The 18,157-nt window shown below is 47.2% G+C and overlaps 6 protein-coding genes across 6 annotated transcripts; 4 read left to right on the forward strand and 2 right to left on the reverse strand.

The window, feature by feature from the left end:
* Nucleotides 1–442: 442 nt before the first annotated feature.
* On the forward strand, nucleotides 443–5,170 carry F4813DRAFT_314884 (uncharacterized protein). Its single transcript, XM_049240919.1, has 2 exons — nucleotides 443–3,481; nucleotides 3,541–5,170. Exons 1-2 carry the CDS (start codon nucleotides 771–773, stop codon nucleotides 5,048–5,050), a joined length of 4,221 nt encoding a protein of 1,406 aa, XP_049102116.1. The 5' UTR covers nucleotides 443–770; the 3' UTR covers nucleotides 5,051–5,170.
* Nucleotides 5,171–5,356: 186 nt separating this feature from the next.
* On the reverse strand, nucleotides 5,357–7,592 carry F4813DRAFT_351133 (uncharacterized protein). Its single transcript, XM_049242378.1, has 4 exons — nucleotides 7,189–7,592; nucleotides 6,962–7,074; nucleotides 6,195–6,899; nucleotides 5,357–6,122 (listed from the first exon to the last, which is right to left on the reverse strand). Exons 1-4 carry the CDS (start codon nucleotides 7,270–7,272, stop codon nucleotides 5,540–5,542), a joined length of 1,485 nt encoding a protein of 494 aa, XP_049102117.1. The 5' UTR covers nucleotides 7,273–7,592; the 3' UTR covers nucleotides 5,357–5,539.
* A 588-nt stretch (nucleotides 7,593–8,180) lies between these two features.
* On the reverse strand, nucleotides 8,181–9,522 carry F4813DRAFT_314905 (uncharacterized protein). Its single transcript, XM_049240920.1, has 3 exons — nucleotides 8,968–9,522; nucleotides 8,693–8,883; nucleotides 8,181–8,579 (listed from the first exon to the last, which is right to left on the reverse strand). The coding sequence occupies exons 1-3, from the start codon at nucleotides 9,357–9,359 to the stop codon at nucleotides 8,272–8,274; spliced, it is 891 nt and encodes a 296-aa protein (XP_049102118.1). The 5' UTR covers nucleotides 9,360–9,522; the 3' UTR covers nucleotides 8,181–8,271.
* Nucleotides 9,523–10,150: 628 nt separating this feature from the next.
* F4813DRAFT_401139 (uncharacterized protein) lies at nucleotides 10,151–14,213 on the forward strand. Its single transcript, XM_049248361.1, has one exon. The coding sequence runs from the start codon at nucleotides 10,247–10,249 to the stop codon at nucleotides 13,868–13,870; it is 3,624 nt and encodes a 1,207-aa protein (XP_049102119.1). The 5' UTR covers nucleotides 10,151–10,246; the 3' UTR covers nucleotides 13,871–14,213.
* Nucleotides 14,214–14,466: 253 nt separating this feature from the next.
* F4813DRAFT_387023 (uncharacterized protein) lies at nucleotides 14,467–14,955 on the forward strand (the record flags this gene model as incomplete). The annotated part of the gene is made up of 1 exon (XM_049246503.1): nucleotides 14,467–14,955. One exon carries the CDS (start codon nucleotides 14,467–14,469, stop codon nucleotides 14,953–14,955), a length of 489 nt encoding a protein of 162 aa, XP_049102120.1.
* A 1,775-nt stretch (nucleotides 14,956–16,730) lies between these two features.
* Nucleotides 16,731–18,084, forward strand: F4813DRAFT_351138 (uncharacterized protein). Its single transcript, XM_049242379.1, has one exon. The coding sequence runs from the start codon at nucleotides 16,797–16,799 to the stop codon at nucleotides 17,976–17,978; it is 1,182 nt and encodes a 393-aa protein (XP_049102121.1). The 5' UTR covers nucleotides 16,731–16,796; the 3' UTR covers nucleotides 17,979–18,084.
* The last annotated feature ends 73 nt before the right edge of the window (nucleotides 18,085–18,157 follow it).

The following is an 18,157-nucleotide window of genomic DNA, read 5'->3' on the forward strand; positions in this document are numbered from 1 at the left end:
ACGTGGCTGAAATAATCAACGTTCTTTCCAACCTTCTCCAACGTCAATCAATCTGTACATATCATACATATCGGGGAGCTCGCTTAATGCAATATGCAAACAACCTTCTATAGCCTCTCGTTTTGCGAGTCATCCCACCATCGCTTCTTACTTCTCTATTAACTACGCTGATTCTACGAACGAATGACAACTAACACTATCTGCTCCAAGCTTTTGTTGACTTGACGGGGCAGTGAAGAGTGCATCCGGCTAGATAACTTTCTGCAGATTCAACGCAACTTGCAGATCAGAGAACTTGACTAGACGGGTACGACGCTACCGTACGGCAGACGTGAGAATCGATACGTTAGATCTACAATGACCAGACTGTCTATGCACGCCATCACCGAGAACTATACGAAGCATTCTTTTCCGATGATGACCGCGATATGCCGGCATCCTAGTTGGAGATATTCAGCTGGTAACTAGAAACTCTTTACTAATATTGACTAATGTTGCTTGTAGAATACTACCTAGCTCACGCAATGACGTTCATGTGAACCTCATACCTTTGTAGCACAATGCGTGCTTGGTTGCTAGCTTTGGAGGGAGACTACGAAGACTTTGGAGTACCTAAAGGCTGTATTCTTTAGGTTACCAAAACAAATCCTCAGCAAAGCTAAACGGCTTCTATTGTAGACTTGTCCTCCTTGTCTACCGTTTCTAATCATTTGATATTGCTAGAGCTGGTTTGATCTGTAAACCTCAAGTCCATCACAAGCTTAGCGACAATGTCGACAACCCAAGACTTCGAGGCACTCCTCGTGCCTATGCAGCTGGATGCCTTTATTCTCAATAAAGCTGTATGCGGCACTGGAAAGAAATACGATATGAGTGCTCATATCTGTCCCATCACACAGCCTAACTATACCTTTTTGCGCCTAGAAAACTTCCTGATCCAAAGCGATATCCAAAATCACGCCGACTTACACAACACGGCTCCGGCTGAAGTAAATTCGCGTATGACGGACCTAGGCGCGCGTCCTAATCCCCAGCCATTACGCCATCGCTATGGTGTTTATGTCCATTGGACGCTACCACGCTTCTACCGGTCAGGAGTGGCATCTAGCGAGACAGTGCCTGAGGTTTCGCGTAAGCAAGAACGGCTTCAACGTGGATTAAAAGCGACGCCCTCAGGGACCGAACAGCCTGCCCTTACTACGCCTGATTTTGTTCAACCACCTACGCGTTGGGTTGTGGTACGTAGGATCGACATCGACAGTATTCAACCAGAAACAGCCAAACCGGCGTTTGTCGGCCGTGAATATGAGGCATGGGTGGTGGAAAGTGACCATTTGTGGTCACTCGACGAGATCCCGCTCAATGTCGACTTGCAGACAGATGTGGCACCTTTTGTCACAGGTAAATCGGGCTCAGACGTCAATATTGAGGAGCAGGCTGAGGTTTTCATCGGACGCAAGACACCGCTAGCTGAATGGACTCCCGACGACCCCAATTCGAACGTCCAGCCACCCAATATCAGCCTTTTACGCAGCGGCAACCAGCTCTTTGCCGATTTTCAGATGCACAACTCGAACGTCTTCAGCATTCTTGATAATTTTGAGTACGCCGATGAAAGCGGCAAGCCTCAGTATCTAACCCATGCTCAGGCTAGCTACTATCTCCTGGGCTGGCATTGGAAGGACGATACCGACCCGCTCTGGAACTCTACCAAATCCACTGCACATGGGGCAAGCTTGGAATCCCTCTTTATGAAAATGAAAGGTGCCGATGGGAATCCGGATGACTGGAGCGACTGGCTAGACGATACGAGTCAACTGAGAGCATTATGCCACGGCGCTATGTACGACGTGATTTGGGATGAGGATAAGAAGCCTGCTACAACGCCGGCAGACGGGTACAATGCGCGCATCAGCGACCCGACGCAAGCAGCCGTGTCAGTTGGAACTACTCCCATGGATGCACTAATATCTTATTGCCATGCTCGCAAGGGTGAAGGTAATATTGACCAGTTAGAAGAGGATATTCTTGCACTCGAGTCATTACTGCTTTCACGCGACGACGGTGTCGAAGCGCAACGTGAGGCTAAGAATACCATCTACAATTGGTCCTTCAATCGCTCACCTGGAGGATCACATTTCCACTTCTCGGGCGAGGATGAATCTGGTAAACAGCCGGTCGAGCCTGAGCGACTGGCTGTTCTGAAGCTGTCTGAATTAAATCAAACACAGAGCCTATTAGACAGCTGCAGCACTGCCATGAAGCAATACCGCTGGGACATGTTCGCGCTGTGGTGGGGTTTTATGAGCGACGTGGGCAACGGCGAGGGCAGCAGTAACGAAACCGAGACTGGGGAATACCAAAAGAAAGTAAATGCCCTAGCAGAACATATAGGCAGCTTGCAAAGCCGCATAGACCAGTTGCAAAAAAAGATTGCAGATTTACTAAACCCGCAAGATGGTTCACAGAACCTACTAGAGACAGCTAAAGCGGCAAGCAAGCCTGTCTTCTACCGTGCAAACGACCCGACGGTCCTCATTGGTGGCATCCCATCTGGTTGGCCTATTGATTACCTGGATAAGGTAGCTGTCCGCGCGCCGGCTCAGACCATTCCCGCCAACGACGCTTCTAATCTACCGGCTGCCTTAAAGGACTTGTGTGATCTTCTAAAAAGGCAGCTCCCTGATATCCTTGGGGCACCTGCTAGTTCTTTAGTAACTGAGTTCTACGTCATCCAACAAGATGATAGTAGTTCTAACGAGCCACCTGCGGGTACATTTTACCCCCAGTTTCATGATCCCAATACCGCCGTTTCGGATGGGAGTTTACGCGACCAATGGGGAAACCGACAGCCATGGTTCCCCCTTTACGTCGAGTGGGAAACTGAGTACACGCATGTACCTTTCAGCTATTGGAAGCTCAGCGAACATACGGCCCGTCTTTCAGTCAACGAAATGGTACGCTACGGTATCACCGTTCCCTCCACGGACGGCCAGGAGCCACCGCCACTATGGAAGGCGCTACTTGATGAGCAGAAAGTCAATGGCCCGGACACGCGTGTGCTGTCTGGTCGGGTACTCATCTTGCCGCAGCCTAGCTTCTCGCTTGGAGCTAAGATAGCGCAGCTCTTTGACAACACACCGCCAGATATTCTGGACAAGTATTTGTCGAAGGAGCAGCGTGAAAACTTACGTGCAAACGTATCAAAGCTGTCATACCTGTCGATGCCGCTCTCTGGCTTTACTAATGGCATAGTAACACTAGCAGAGGGCAGCCACATCAAACCTGAAAATAAGACTATTGACTCGGGGGTCGAATCAAGCTCGGCTATTGCTGCAGCAGTTAATGATAAGGCAGGTTTAAGTAAAGAACACATTGAGCTAATCAAGGGAGAGTCGGCCTCAACGCCGTACGTAGCTTTAGCCAACTTCCTCGACAGTGCATGGTGCCCCTTTAAACCTGTGACCCATGGGCAGTTTAGGTACGTCATTAACTTCTCTATTCATTCCCGTCTGCATTCCTTTTGCTTACTCTCTATAGGTTCCGCAAGCTCAACATCATAGACAAGTTTGGCCAGGCTTTAGTTCCCATCGATCAAAATCCCCAAGTCGATGGCCCTCCACCCTTATATCCTTGTATCAGTGATTTCTATGAGCCGCAAACCATCAAGCTCGGGGACCAGGACTACGCCAACACAGTAATCGAGGATACCGCTGCCCAATGCGAGTTCCTCCAACTTCCACCCCAAATTAACCAGAACGCACGTCTTAACGCTAGCTTTGTCAAGCGTGTTTCCGACGATCCAGACGACGAAAAAAACGGTTTCGGAGCTCTTAAGACACTTTCTAGTGAACCGGCTGGATCGGCTACCTGGCGCCCGGCATCTGAGTGGGAGAACCCAATCTGGGGTTGGATTATTACAAATTATGCCGACTACGGTATCCAACTGTTCTTAGCAGACGGGACCTTTTACCGTGAAGTTCGCTTCGGTGGACCTCTTGGGACGTTGGACGCGCCGAAGTGGCTACCTTTTAGTCCCGATAAGGATACCCAACCGACTCCAGAGACACGCCAGCTCGATGCCCTCGTCAACAAACTCGTCGATCGTGACTACCTCCAGGGCTTCTGGACCATGATAACGAAAGCACAAGAGACGCTGTCGGCTGCACCGAATGACTATGCGCAGTTTCTCAACTCTATTGTGGGCAAGCCATTAGCCCTAGTTAATACGGGTTGGTCTCTCGAGCTCGACTCGCCGCCGCTAAAAAATCAGAGTACCAGGACCAAGGTCATGGATCCAGAGCGCGACCTGACGAAGCCAACCGACGATAAAGATTACTATCAGTTTCAAGTGCGACTAGGAGACCGCGATGCTACCTATGACGGGCTAGTGGGATATTTCGATACGACAGCTCCAGGTACTGACGAGCTCAATCTTGACTACATTAGGACGTTCTTTGCTCCAGATGACAAGGAAATTGTGCCACTAAAACCTCTCAACACCAACGAATATCCACTCTTCACACCCTTCTGGGAGCCCCCCTTCCCAACCGAGCCTTCCTATAGTAACCCAATTGAGCCGGCAGACTTCGATAACCGTCGCAACGCACGGATGTCAGTCTTCGGTGCTATCATCGACCCATTTACACCTATACACGCGTATTCATCCTTCCTACCAGCGTCAGAACTACTGCTGCCATCATGGACGTGGCAGAAGGCTATGAATACTATGACTGCATTCTTCCATGCGGGACCCCTGACACTACCACTCAGTGACGTGCCACCTTATGATCGCGCTCAGGTTCTTACGACACAGAATGCTAGGGACATTCCCAAGCGTGATCTGCCCCTACTGTCGCTTGGCGCGGGCGACTGGAGCTGGTTCGAGCCGTACGCCGCTGAGGGAGATGGGGACGGTGATGCTGTATTCAACCCCTTTGGCATTGAGAAAAGGGGTGATTTGACAAAGCCCGGATTCCAGAACGGCCCGTATACCGCCATCGAGGGATTCTTGCAGTTAAGGAATCCTATAATGATGCCCAAGGAGTAGAAGACACGGGAGGAGACTCCAAAGTATCTAGTTTGATAAATCTCTGCGTTATTAAGGATCTCTTATAAATGGATACTTATTATAACACGTTTATTACGGTCGCCACTATAAGATGTGAACATTATATCAGATATTGCTTTATTCAGTGACTTGTTTTATATTAGGATGTAACTCTTATATTGATTTAAACTGATGAGTGAAGGGCAGTCTTGCTTTAGGTATATACACCTTTTTAGAGTGAGTAAAGTACCCTAGTTTAGGTGCTTAACTCAACAATCACTTACAGCAATACTAATATAGTAATATAGGTAGTTAAATAAAGATAAGAACGAATTAGTATTTGCTAAGTCCCTGATATTTAAACATGATGGTAATTTTGATAACTGCATCCAATCCGAAGTAAAATATAACAACTCAAAAAAAGATAATATCAGTCTCCTTCCTCCTATATTGCGCGCACATTATCTCAGAGCTGGATATATACCATCTCTACGAGTCGCCACCAAAGAGCAACTTCCTTTCCAACTGTCCTTTCCCCGGCGGCATCTTCATCTGAGCCAGAATGGCGGTCCGGTCTGTAGGGTTGATGTACTCGTAGATCTCATCTGTGACCATATTCCACAGATAAACCTGCCCAGTAGAAGCGGTGAACATGTATGCGTCACCACCATTGTTACGGCTGACAATCATGAACCCCTCGGCGCCAGTCAAGCCAACTTGTTGGGCGGCCATGGTGCCATCCCCATTAGGGCCCCAGTAATACTCGATGTTCAGATCCTCTTTGGAGTTACTCCATCCCTCTGGTGGCAGATCATTGACCGCAGCCATCCTGTCTGTTGCTGTCTTTATTTCTGCTGCAGTGGTTGCTTTTGGCTTCCTCCTAGTCGAGCTTGCCGCTTTGGTCACCGAGAAGTTTGTTGCAATGGCCCCCGCATCAGAAATAAGTTTCCTGCAGTTTGCACAAGGACCGCAAAGGTAAGCTGACACATCGTCGTGGTTGTAGGTCTTCAAATCTTCATCCATCATATAATCTCTCTGAAGAGCAAGGCCCATTAAGTCTTTATTGTCAGAGCTGGAAAATCATTAGCCATTGGGGATGAGGGGAAGGTAATGGGGGAGAGAGGGGTTGGGGGGGGGTTTATACCTGGCGTTGCTGCGGATGCTGAAGATAAACGGATATGTCTCCGCACAGTTACCATACGGTTGATTTGAAGAAGTTTCTTTGTTAATTTGCACCGGTGAGCTGTCGAAATCATTCAGCGTAAACTTTTTAAGTTGTAAGCCGTGGTAAAGCCAATTAAATCGGCTACGCTGCACTGCCCTCCTCCATTTCCCGGTATATTTATCTTCATATTGAGGGTTCTCTACCCAGTCATCACCGGCCATGCTACTCCCAAGGAAGAAAACTTTATAATCGGCCGGAGGCGTTTTACCAGCTGGGCGTTTCTTATCGACTGGGGCCTTCACCAGTTTCCATGTAACCTGGAACATATAGGGCCAATCTCCCGCTCCATTTCCTCGAGTCTTCCACCCCCAACGCCAATGTGCATGACCGGCGATGCGTGAGCACCACCGCCCGTAGACTGCGGCCAGGGGCAAGAAATAGTTATTCTTATCAGCCGTTGTTGGAGCGGGGCCTAGACTACTAATGAAGAGTCCAAGAAGATCATAGGGATTCGCCCACTTGGACTCGAGAGATTTGTCCAGAGCTCCTTGGTGTTCGATCGCCCAACACAAGAGATTGAATTTAACTGGATCTTTATCCTCTAGCCAATTTACCCTGACTCTGCGTGGGAAGTGACTATTTGGTTTGGCACTTGGGTTAACAAATTGGCACCCGTTCGGGACCCTATATTTTCCTATAATCAGCTGGTCCACCTCCCTCAACGTGGGCATACGGTTCATACACACATAAGAGAAAAGAGTTTCCCCTTAATTCCTAAAAGTTTCTTTCGGACCTCTTCCTTCTTGGTCTGGTCGCCTCCTTTCTTACCCGCAACACAATCATTCAGCCATTGTTCGATCTGTTAGACTGTTAGCTTTGCCTATCTTATATTAAACCCATAGATAATTTAAAAGGAACAAGTCGAATCCAGTTCTATAATATTAAGCTAGTCCAGACAGCTAATAATACTTACATCTGATAAATTATAGTTGAAGGCCTCGCGAAAGAAGTCGTTATCGCCAAAAGCCGCGTGAAGCTGAACGTCCTTCGCTGCCATGATTTCAATACTTCAACGATTTTGCCAAATTAGTTACAATAAGTTGTGTCTATAACAAAAGACGATGTATACTTGTTAGTTCCGGCACCATTAGCTACCTTACGCAAGTAGTTAACTCGGCCAAGATATTTCATGATAGAGTCTATTTTTCTCCATGTCTCCTCATGCGTGATAATTGGTACGGGGCATCTTATGCTACAATGCATAATATTTTCTTTACTCCATGAAACTCCTATTTCCGCGGCATATGGCTGTCGCTGACGCAGTGGTTCTTCGTGTTATCATCATCCCGAACTGATGTAGGCCACATACAACGATCCGATGGAAGCTGAACCCCGCATCATGGAGTAGTATCTCTTATATTGCTTTTGCATATTTTGACATGTCGCCTATATTCGCATAAGAATGGTAACGTCGTGATAGAAAAAGGTAAGATCAGCTGTCTCAGACCAGCTGAAACTTGCATTCTGAGGGTATCATCGGTCTGCTGTGTTATGATGACGGCGTGATGCCGGATACCGGATACCGGATGCATTGCGAGAGTTTATAGCAGGTTTTACGCCGTAGTGTGCCCGAGTGGCTCATGCATTGCTAAAGAAACCATATACTTGATAGAATCTGAGCCGAGTATGTCGTCGATACTGTGCATGAGTTATAATACGAGCATAAGGCTTAACGGGTATATTATTATAAGCGTCTAACAAGGGTATGCATGTAAACAGGCAGCCCCTTTTTCTCCTTTCTTACACAAGACGAGGTCATAGCTCCGTGATAGCATCACAACCCGTAGCTTAACAGGTAATCGGTACCTTTTAACCATATCAAATATTAACATAGTCTTGGATTGTTTAAAATCTGAGTTATGTTTATATATAATAAAATACTCCACCACCATAATTTATAAAATAGCACCAACTTCCTAACGTGACATAACTTCGACGCCCTTTCAACTTAAAACAATGCGGTCCCTTAATCATCCTTGTTCATTACAAGAACTAATCAATCAATATTATCAAGGACGTGAGCAAAGGGGCTCTGATCCTCATCCCCTTCCGTACCCAGGTTCTTAGGAATGTAGAATACGTGATTAAACCCATTCGCCTGCGCAACGGTGATCTGACTGTTCTCAGCAACCAAGGGGGCGTCTTTGATCCGCTGAGAATCGACCCAATCATCTCCGTTCATCACGGCTCGCATGATATACAGATTTACGTTACAGTAATAGAGGTACACCTTTTTAGTTGACCCAGAGTAAGTCACCGCAATAGACGTATTGGGGATTATGTCGCCCGCACGTACGACAGAAACTGTTTGGTATCATTAACTACAGATCTTTCGTGTATATGAATCGTAAGAGAAAATTGGGAGGCATATCCCATGGCCATCGAGGACCCGGTAAAAGAATTAACTAGCTGCTTACGAGTTTCTTTATCTATATTGAAGTCGCGGAGCCCCCCGCCTTCGTAGATAATATGCCGTTCCTTATTGACCTGGTCATACCAAGCAGCTAAAGAGCTGTTATAATCTGCCTGGACACTACTACCCAGGACCTTGTTGGCTTTGGTGTTGAGGTCTAATTCCACCACTGCTTTTCTAGTATCGGAACCATCGCTACGAAGGTGGTTAAATAATTGCGCGAGAAAAACAAACGTCGAGGTAAAGAGTATATAATGAATAGGGAGAGGCACGGCTTACTGGAGATAATACAGCCAACCTTGATTCCCGTCTGTGGTCGTGCCTAAGGCAATGTGATTGTTCTCGAACGTTCCTGATGTGAGATCTTGGCAGATAGGCGATACAAGAGATATTTGGACATCCGCCCCTGTCTCGCTCTGCCCCTGCTTTGGTATCGTCATGGCTACCACAAATTTAAGCCCTTGGTAGTAGGCTGCCGCAATAGAAGACGGATTCAGGATGTATCTATTATAATGATTGTCGGCCGTTACCCAAGTGCCTTCAGCCTGGTTGTTGTTACCGGCACTAGACTGCAGCGAGATGGCTAGTTGTGCCTTGCTCGTATTGTAGAAAAGGCTAATGCTCTTATCATCTACAGAGCTCTTGTCGACAATCGCTGCCAAGGCCGCCATGATTGTTGATTGTACTGGAATACTAATGAAGTTTCAGTATTTTCAATTATACTATTAAGCTTGATTCTAAACGGTGAAATAATCGAATAGGTTTTGTAATGAGTAATGAAGGACTCAGTAGATGCCTCAACTTCTGAGTTCTATGGATGGCGTGAAAATAAACTGTGAGACCTGTCTGATGGCTCAAGGGGTTTACATTTCCTATTGCTTTCCAATATTATGTATCTCCTTTAGGTGCATAGTTATTACCATGTTATGAATGCTACTGCTCTTAATGACGAATAACACGCTGCCGGGCAATGCAATGAAATCCAACAATGCATCTCAATAGGTAGCTGAGAGCCAATACTTCGTTAATTGCATAGTGTCCGGAACGCACAAAACAGTATCCATATCCATTAGGTATATATGTACGTGTTATGTTACATGTTACTTTTTCTATCTCGTGGAAAATTGGATGCATTTGCAGGACTTGGCGTTGTAATGTAGCTCTATGCTTTCACACCTTAGGGTACCTATATCAACTTCTAGAGCATAGTTTCAACACCACCACGAACTTCAACCGGGGAAAATCAGTACCCAAGCATGTGCCGAACTGAGTAATGAATGAGTGTTATTATTCATGAATGGGGATGTTCTTATTATGGGGGTTCCAAATCGAAATTCGAGCAAGTCGCGGCGTTCAGCATTCCGAACCACTTAGGTATTATGTATCAAGTGACTTATTAGCAGCAGGAGAATGTGATTATACCACATTCTCTAATAGTAATAACTTATACAGACTTGACTGTGTCATATAGGACTTAGCCCAAGACTTTTTGATATCCATCTGAGAACGAACCCAAGCCCCAGTTCCTAATATCCTCTCTTCACTAAAGATACTCACAATGGGCATATTTCCCGGGGGCAAAAGCACTCGCATCAACTCTCCTCGCCATCTAACCCTTCGACACTCACGGCGAGCCGCTGCTGTATATCAACGCAAAGCGCGACAGCTTGCTGGTATAGCCGCCGTTGAGAGTGAGGAGGAGGTTGACCCTCTGGCACCTGGTGAACAAAAGCTCAACTCGTACTGGGCCCCAGGGCTCACAGCTGGTCCGAAACATAATATCACCGTCAGGCAGAATATAAAGGCTCCGACAGGCGAGGAATTGAACCTCAATGCGGAGAAATCCTTTTTCGTAGATGCGCCACAGTTCTCGCTTCCAGAAGGGAGCGTACACTCGACGTACCCTCCTCCAGGATATCCCGACACAAACAGGATTCTTCCTCATGTGGTCCTAACGGATCCGCATTTGCCATGGGAAAGACTCGGAAGTCAAATCCAGGGGACAAACAAGGAGCTTCAGATGAAGATGAGGGCATTTGCAGAAAGTGCCAGTGGCGAGACTGTACGCAACCGCGTGCCTTGGCTCGTCATGTTCTCCTTTTCTCAAGATGAGTTACGGCTACAGCCTCAGGACTTGGACGGGTCGACTGGCATCTTCCGCAACACAAGTTCTGGCGTAACCAAGCCTGTCAAACAATCAGGTACCATGACGGTCAACATGAGCATTGATGACCTATGGAAGGTGACAGACGTAACGACGCCCGTGACTAAAGAACTTGGGCCGGATAGCATGAAAAATAGTCGAGGCGACTTTATCTTTGTCAAGCCAGACCTCTTCACGAATCTCTTCCCCGCACGCGACCCTAATAACAACCCTGTCAAAGGTTCCAAGCCCAACGCACTACAATACCAGTACCAGGCACATGTACGCAAGATAAATGGTCAGGGTATGGCGCTAGCTGGTGTTGAAGACACGGCCGTCTTCAGTATTGTCGTCGGCAACCGGTCCGGCCCGCTTGACAATGAGACACCAGTAACCATGTCTGCACACCTCGTCTCTATCGAAGGCGTTGAGGAGATGCCTTGGCCCGGATCGAACCACCGCTATGTAGCGCTGTGCTCGCTACATAGCTGGAATTACACTGTCTTGCCGGCAAATACGCTTAACGTACCAGATGCCTTTGAAGATCTTGGCAGGACCCTCAACGTCCTCCGTGCTCCAGAGGAGATCATCTCGCCGCTACGGGCTTCAAACGACAAGATGCAACAGCTTGTTGCGAAACGGCTCGATGACGGATACACGCTCGTACGATATCGTACTCAGACGGGAGAATCCACCGTTGCCCTCTACCGTGGTCCATTCACACCTTCATTTGTCCCTCCCCTGGAAAACTTGACGACAAGCTCCAACTCGGGCGTCGACTTGCAAGTCCTTGACAAGCAACTTGGTATCATGGATATTACTTATTCAGTTGCTTGGCAAGTCGGTCGCACCATGGCCCTAGGCGATGAGGCCTATACAGCAGCACTTAACCGACTACGGACTTCGATCCATAGTACAGCCGAGGCCGCCTCCAAACTACAGACGGTGAAGAACATTGATGAAACGGCCTTCCGGACCCGCAGCGACGTACTAGGCGGCATCGATTCGGCCATCCGCAGTTTAGCCTCGATCCATCTCAGCGGTAACGACGATATAAATCCGGGGAACCCCATTCGTGCGCCGCGATACCTTCCCGGCGGCGCTAAGCGGCGATGGAAACGTCACCGTCTCGCGCGTTCTGAGCTACCAGATATGTCCTTTGGTTCACCGTTGATTCGTAAATACTTCCCAAATGAAGCTGTCAAAGCGGCACGATACCTCGCCCAGAGCACATCGGGGGACACGTATGACGAGACCAACGATCCAATGTCGACAGATTGGATGATTGTTCTTTCATGGCTCCTTGACCGCATGTTTCTCGCGGGTGTACCTGCTCACTGTCTCATACCTGACCCAACGTACCTTGAGCCCGAACGCCTACGCTTCTTCCGCATCGACAACAATTGGATTGACGCCTTAATAGACGGTGCTCTTTCACTCGGCAACCACTACGGTGATGACGAAGAACGTATGGCTATCAAAGAAGCCTTCAACGACTACATTAAGCACACGCCGGAGGGACAGGACCAGCCGATGCAGATCCCGGCCTACGGTTTCTATCTACGGTCAGACCTCGTCACCATGTTCCCGGACCTACGTGTAGAGGTTCTAGACGCTAATGGAACAACTGCCTCCTCTGGCGCGCCCCTTCTACGCCACGAAATTGTCACAGACGGCGTTATGATGGCCTTTATGGACCGTGTACCTGGCTCAGACCAATTTGCCAGTCTTGTCTTCACGCAGCCCGCACACCAACAACGCTTCGCTGTCGCCCGCGGTGTTGACCCAGAGCAGGTCAAGGTAGACATACGGCGGCAGTACACAGTCGATCAGAGCATTCGCCAAAAAGACAACGAGCGACATAAAGCACTCGGTGAGTCTATTATTTACAAACGCGACAGTGCCGACAATATCTTCCTCTGGGATGCCAAATCCGGCTCAGAATTAAATGACTTGCGCATCATTTGGCCACCGCAATTTGCTGCCAAACAGTTGAAAAAGCTTCAGGATGAAATGGGCACCTACAATGAGGACGGGACACAGAAGCCTTATTTCAATGATAATGAGCCAACATCAGCACTGTTTGCTATGCAACTGAACGATCCCATCTATAGCCTGACTATTGATCTCCAAAGCCATAATAGTTCAAAAGCGATAGCCCAAGTAGGGCCACCTGGGGGCTCAAGCAGTCCCGAAATCCGAACGCTAAGGCTTATGGGCACGGCACGGGTCAAGAAACTTACCCCAGATAACAGATCTGAAACCACACCTTCGAAAAAGCAAGACGACGATGATGACTATGGGGCCACTTTCAAGCGTCCTCAGGGCTACGCTGCCACACCCACGGCACTTTCTAGCTTCCTCGCCCCTCACGTCCGCGCGCTCCCAGTCACTTCCGCGGCTTCTCTTCCTGAACCTGATATACTTTCCCATATCAGGCAAAACCCAAGTGTCAAATCTGAAGCTGTATCTAGTGGCCAGCCTATCGTGCGTGATGTAGCTGGATCGCCCAGATTTCAGATAACCGTCTCAAGCAACATCATCGGGCACTGGGAAGAGGTCCAGCTCGATAATCACAACCTTGCGCAAGATCTCATCTTCTCAGTCATCGTGATCCAAGATGAAGTGAGTCAGTACCAACTTGTTGAGGTAGACATACAGATCGATGTCGGAGAATCTTCCACCTTCCTCATGAACACTTACACGGGCCCCGGCGCACACATGCTTACCAACATGCGCTTCAACGTGCTGCCCACCGTAGTTCAGGACGAAGATGGTAATAACCAGCTACGCCTGCGGCTGTTGCCGCGGTCCGCCAAAGGCTGGGTCTATGCTACGCAAGTCAGCGAGTTGACCTTCCTGCTCGGGTTGGCTAAGATTAACGCACCGGCGCAATTGAACAGTGAGTTCAGAGTCCAGACATGGGCCAAATATAAGAGGAGCCCTAACGAAGGGCTGGACCCTAAAAATCTCCTTACGATTACAAATCCGGATACGATAGTGAAGGTTGTGAATCTCGAGCACAGTCATTCTAGTTAGCTTCATGATAGGTGACGACTTAATTGCTTTTTACCCCTGAAGATAGGTGATAATCTAGCAAATCTTGTTTTTCATTTCGGATAGCGTAGAGCAAAGTATGCTAGACTACCGTGAGCGAAGCTTTCCTTGTGTACTATTAAGAACTGTACGAGCCGATAATCCGGGCCTTAACGGCTAAAAGAAACCGGCCGATGGGTCCACTATAACCGGAAAGGGGGTTCGGGCATAATCCGGAGAATATGTGGGTCGCCGTGCCGCGCCGCGCTGCCACGATAAATTAGTAGACAACAGGTCCATGGGTACTTCTATAAACTCGTTTCTCATACAGTACATTATTCTTGGCTCTGCATAGGTGTTGGTAGAAGTTGCTAAATATAACAATTAAATCCCAGTTGTTTCATAAGTTGTACCTAAATACCTGGATTCTGACTATCATCTCTTGCTTCGTGTAACGTTCCCAAGTACCTATTATATGCCAACGCAGATCCGCCGTTTGTTCCCTACGTTCATCCTTAGTAGCTCGCACTACTACCACATCATCCATTTACTATTATCCGTCCATCTCTTTTCCAGGCTTTCCATAGTACTTGCCTACCATGTCTAATCCATCCATAAAGCAAATATATCGCTTTCCTACCGAGTTTATCGAGAACGTACTCGTCCTCCCAAATGGAAAGCTCTTGCTAAGCACTTTCAAGTCGCCCGGTCCCCCCTATATCCCCGACCCAACGGCTACGGAGCCCCAGGCTAAACCAGTCGCCAGCTTTGACAAGGGAATTACAGGCCTAACAGGTATAGTTCCACTTGAAAATGGTCTATATGCTGTTAGCGGCGGTTTGCACACGTCCTTCTCCTTCCAGAGGGGTAGTATGAAGCTGTTCACAGTGTCGCTTCAATCAGGCAAAGTAGTCGATAGCATTCCGGTCCCAGATACGGCCACAATGAACGGTCTGGCCATACTTCCATATAATCCCCATGTCGTTCTTAGTGCCGATTCCATTGAAGGGCGCATATTTGCTATCGACACCCACACCAGAGAAGTTAGTGTCATATTCGAGAACATTGATCTCGGCTCCAGCGGTTAGGATAGTTCATCGGGCGTGCCGTCGATCGGAATCAACGGCCTTAGAACTCGCGGCAACTACATCTACTTCACAAACTCGGCCCAGGGAACCTTCTCACGTTTTCGTGTCGATAAAAACGGCAAGAGGATCAGTTACTTTGAAGTCTTAGCGTGAAGTCCTGCAGTGAACCAGATCTACGATAACTTTACCTTTGATCGTGAGGGCAATGCATACATCGCTACACATTCATCATCGGTAGTCAAAGTTTCGCCGGAGCTAGCTGTCATATATTTCATGGATATAAAATGCGGCCAGAGTTGGTAGTGGGCCCTAGCCCCTATTGCCTTAGTAGAAATGGAATATTTTCCCACACATAATTAGTGAGATTAGGTTATGCACAGTAGCACACTCGCACCTATGGATATACCCTATAGCTTAGTAGTATAACGGTTGATGGTTGATGGTGATTTGTTAAGATTTTGGAAAATTATTATACGTAGCCCCTGAGTCATATGACTACCCAAGTACCTACCTAACCTACATACTACCACAAATCCTTATTTTAATTTATTACTTAGGTAGACATGCATGTCTATTATATGGCAGGGTTATTATGATGAACTTTGCCTTGTAGAATAGCAATATAGCTATCTGCTGGTTAGTTGAGTTAAGTTTAAAGTTTACCCCTAAGTTTATCTCGGTCTGCTCAGTCGATTTAGCTACCCAACTATAGAAGCAAAGTTACAAAACATTCATTACTATCCACACTTATAATTATTCACATCAAGTAACCACACCTTGACTAGTAACAGACTAGGTTTATCAATTTGATAGGAGAGTTAAGTATTATAAACCGTATATATTTATGTAACTTTTGCATTCCTTAAGAAGACCACCTCTTCTTCTAAGCGTTTCCTATTGCTATCAATTCTGACCCCTTTCCCGAAAAGCTTTCTGAATACCTACTCCCACAGTCAATAGTCTGTCACATACATATAAATAGAGTTATGATCAATGTTGTTAGCAGAAGTACAAAATACTAAGTCGCGTTGCCAGATCCCAAATTATTATCCCGTGCTACCACTATTATTCGAAAATAAAGGCTCTGCTTCCAAACATTCCAAAGTGTGACTTTGGACTTTATCATATGGCGTATTTGCCAGGTGGACTTCTGTCTGTATTCCATTTTTCCTATGCAAGTCCGTCTTAAATATCCCACTACCTTAAGGTAGGTACCTAGGCAACACCCCTCGTTCGCATGGTGAATTGCACTACACGTATCGTACTCTAACATTCTACAAATTCATCCTTAGGGAAACAAGTTCGCTCCTTCTGTAGAATTCGGTTGCCGATTAACCCCCAAATAATTTTAGGCATCATTTATCTTTTGCCTCTTCCCTTCCGTCGTATCATCAACAAGACGATTTTTTATCGTCGCCCTAGAATCATTCACCATAACATCCAGTTTTGGAACGCGCCTAATGCAATCTTCATCCTCCTTTAATATATCCAAACGGAGTTTTTGCATGCTTTATCAACTTGGTTACTATTTCTACCCAGAATAGAACTACGACGCGACATTCACCCAGTTATCATTGTCGGCAGCATTATATGCAAGGCTTTCTTTTATGGACTACGCCTTATCTATATTGGAGTCAAGTAGTTGATATCCTCGGTCTTCCATCGTCACGATGGATTGCAAGGTCCTTCGAAAAGGCCTTAGACTTATTGATGGCCTAACTTTCAATTCAGTCAGCCAGCTGTCCCTGGATCCTGACAACATTCTCTCCCCTCTTGTAACTGCAGGGCTCAGCAATGCCACCCCAGACGAAGTTCATGAAGCAATCATACATCCAATCAGAATGCTCTTCCTTGTCTGTATCAAGAATAAAGATGTATACATTCGTGTGCGAGGCGACGAATCTTTCTATTACCTTATCCTATCCGAGTGGAACCCGGCTACCTTGGCTACTCCTTTCGCACCTGCGCTGCTTGGGAAACTTGTCTCTTTGTTCGTCGGTGCACGTCGCCGTTATCTATCAGACGAACATTCTACAGAAGAAACTACGAACCTGACAACAGCCATTGATGGATTCATCACAATAGTTGATCAAGTTGATAGCACCATTGAAACAAGACGTGTCCCTAGCCTAAAGGCCCCCAAAGCCTTTAAAGTCACCCGTCCGTGGCCTCCCGACTACTTCAGCAAGCTCGATGTCGCGATACTGGGGGAGACCACAACTCGGAAGGCGCTCTTCGGCATCGATCACGAGAATAGAGGGGATGAGGAAGACGCACCTTTGTATCCGCACGACCAGAGTCTTCCCCTATATGTCCGCAAGTACCTCTGCTGGTTATCCTTGACCGAAACGATGCCCGAGTCCAAGGGTGCGCTGTTTCTTGCTCCTATAGCATTCATCTCCGACAAACAGCGCCAAGAGTGGTACAGGCCTACTGGACATAAGTCTCGCTTCTACGCCACAGTGAACGAGTTTCTCGGCTACGCCAAGGTAGAATTTGAGAAGACAGGAAAAGGAGCAAAGCACCATGTGATCGGTCTCCTTACTCCGTGGTTCTTTGATGTAGAAGAAGTTGCATCGGCGGCAGCAAAAAGAGATGAAGCTATTCCCATTGTGTGGGAGAAGACATGCTTCAGGGCTGGAATGGTGCTTTGCCTAAGCAAGTTCGAACGGGATGGTTATCTGTGGCGTATTCAGTTGGCTATGTTTAAGCCAGGCCTCCCTTACTATCAGAGCGCAGCCGAGCCGCAGAGCCGGCAAAAAAAGCAAGATGTGTGGATTACGGAACTCCTAAAGAAGGTCAATGAATACTTTTGTGTGTCGAGGGCGTGGACCGGAGGTAAATCTCAAAACCATGTTAGTCCTCCGTCTTCTCGCAAAGTCTCAGCCGACTCGGTTGAATTATCGAGTGAATTTATCACGGAAATCATGGAGGCCCCGGGCGTGCTTCCTATAACGGCTGTAGAACACGTTAATATGGGATTTGAAGCTATGAGAGGGTATGATGGGTATCCCAGCTTATAGAAAGTAATATGGAAGGGTCAAGATATTGGCAAAGAGCAGAGGCGATACCACGCAAGTCTACTCTAGATATAGTTTAGACAGTATTTGTCATGAATGTCTAATAGTTGTTGTATTTATACTTTCAATACACAACATAGGACCTAGGTATTATTTTCCCCTTTCAAGCCACATAAATTTAG

The sequence above is a fragment of the Daldinia decipiens genome (assembly GCF_022478715.1).
Source record: "Daldinia decipiens strain CBS 113046 unplaced genomic scaffold F4813scaffold_7, whole genome shotgun sequence".
Classification (NCBI taxonomy): Eukaryota; Fungi; Ascomycota; class Sordariomycetes; order Xylariales; family Hypoxylaceae; genus Daldinia; species Daldinia decipiens.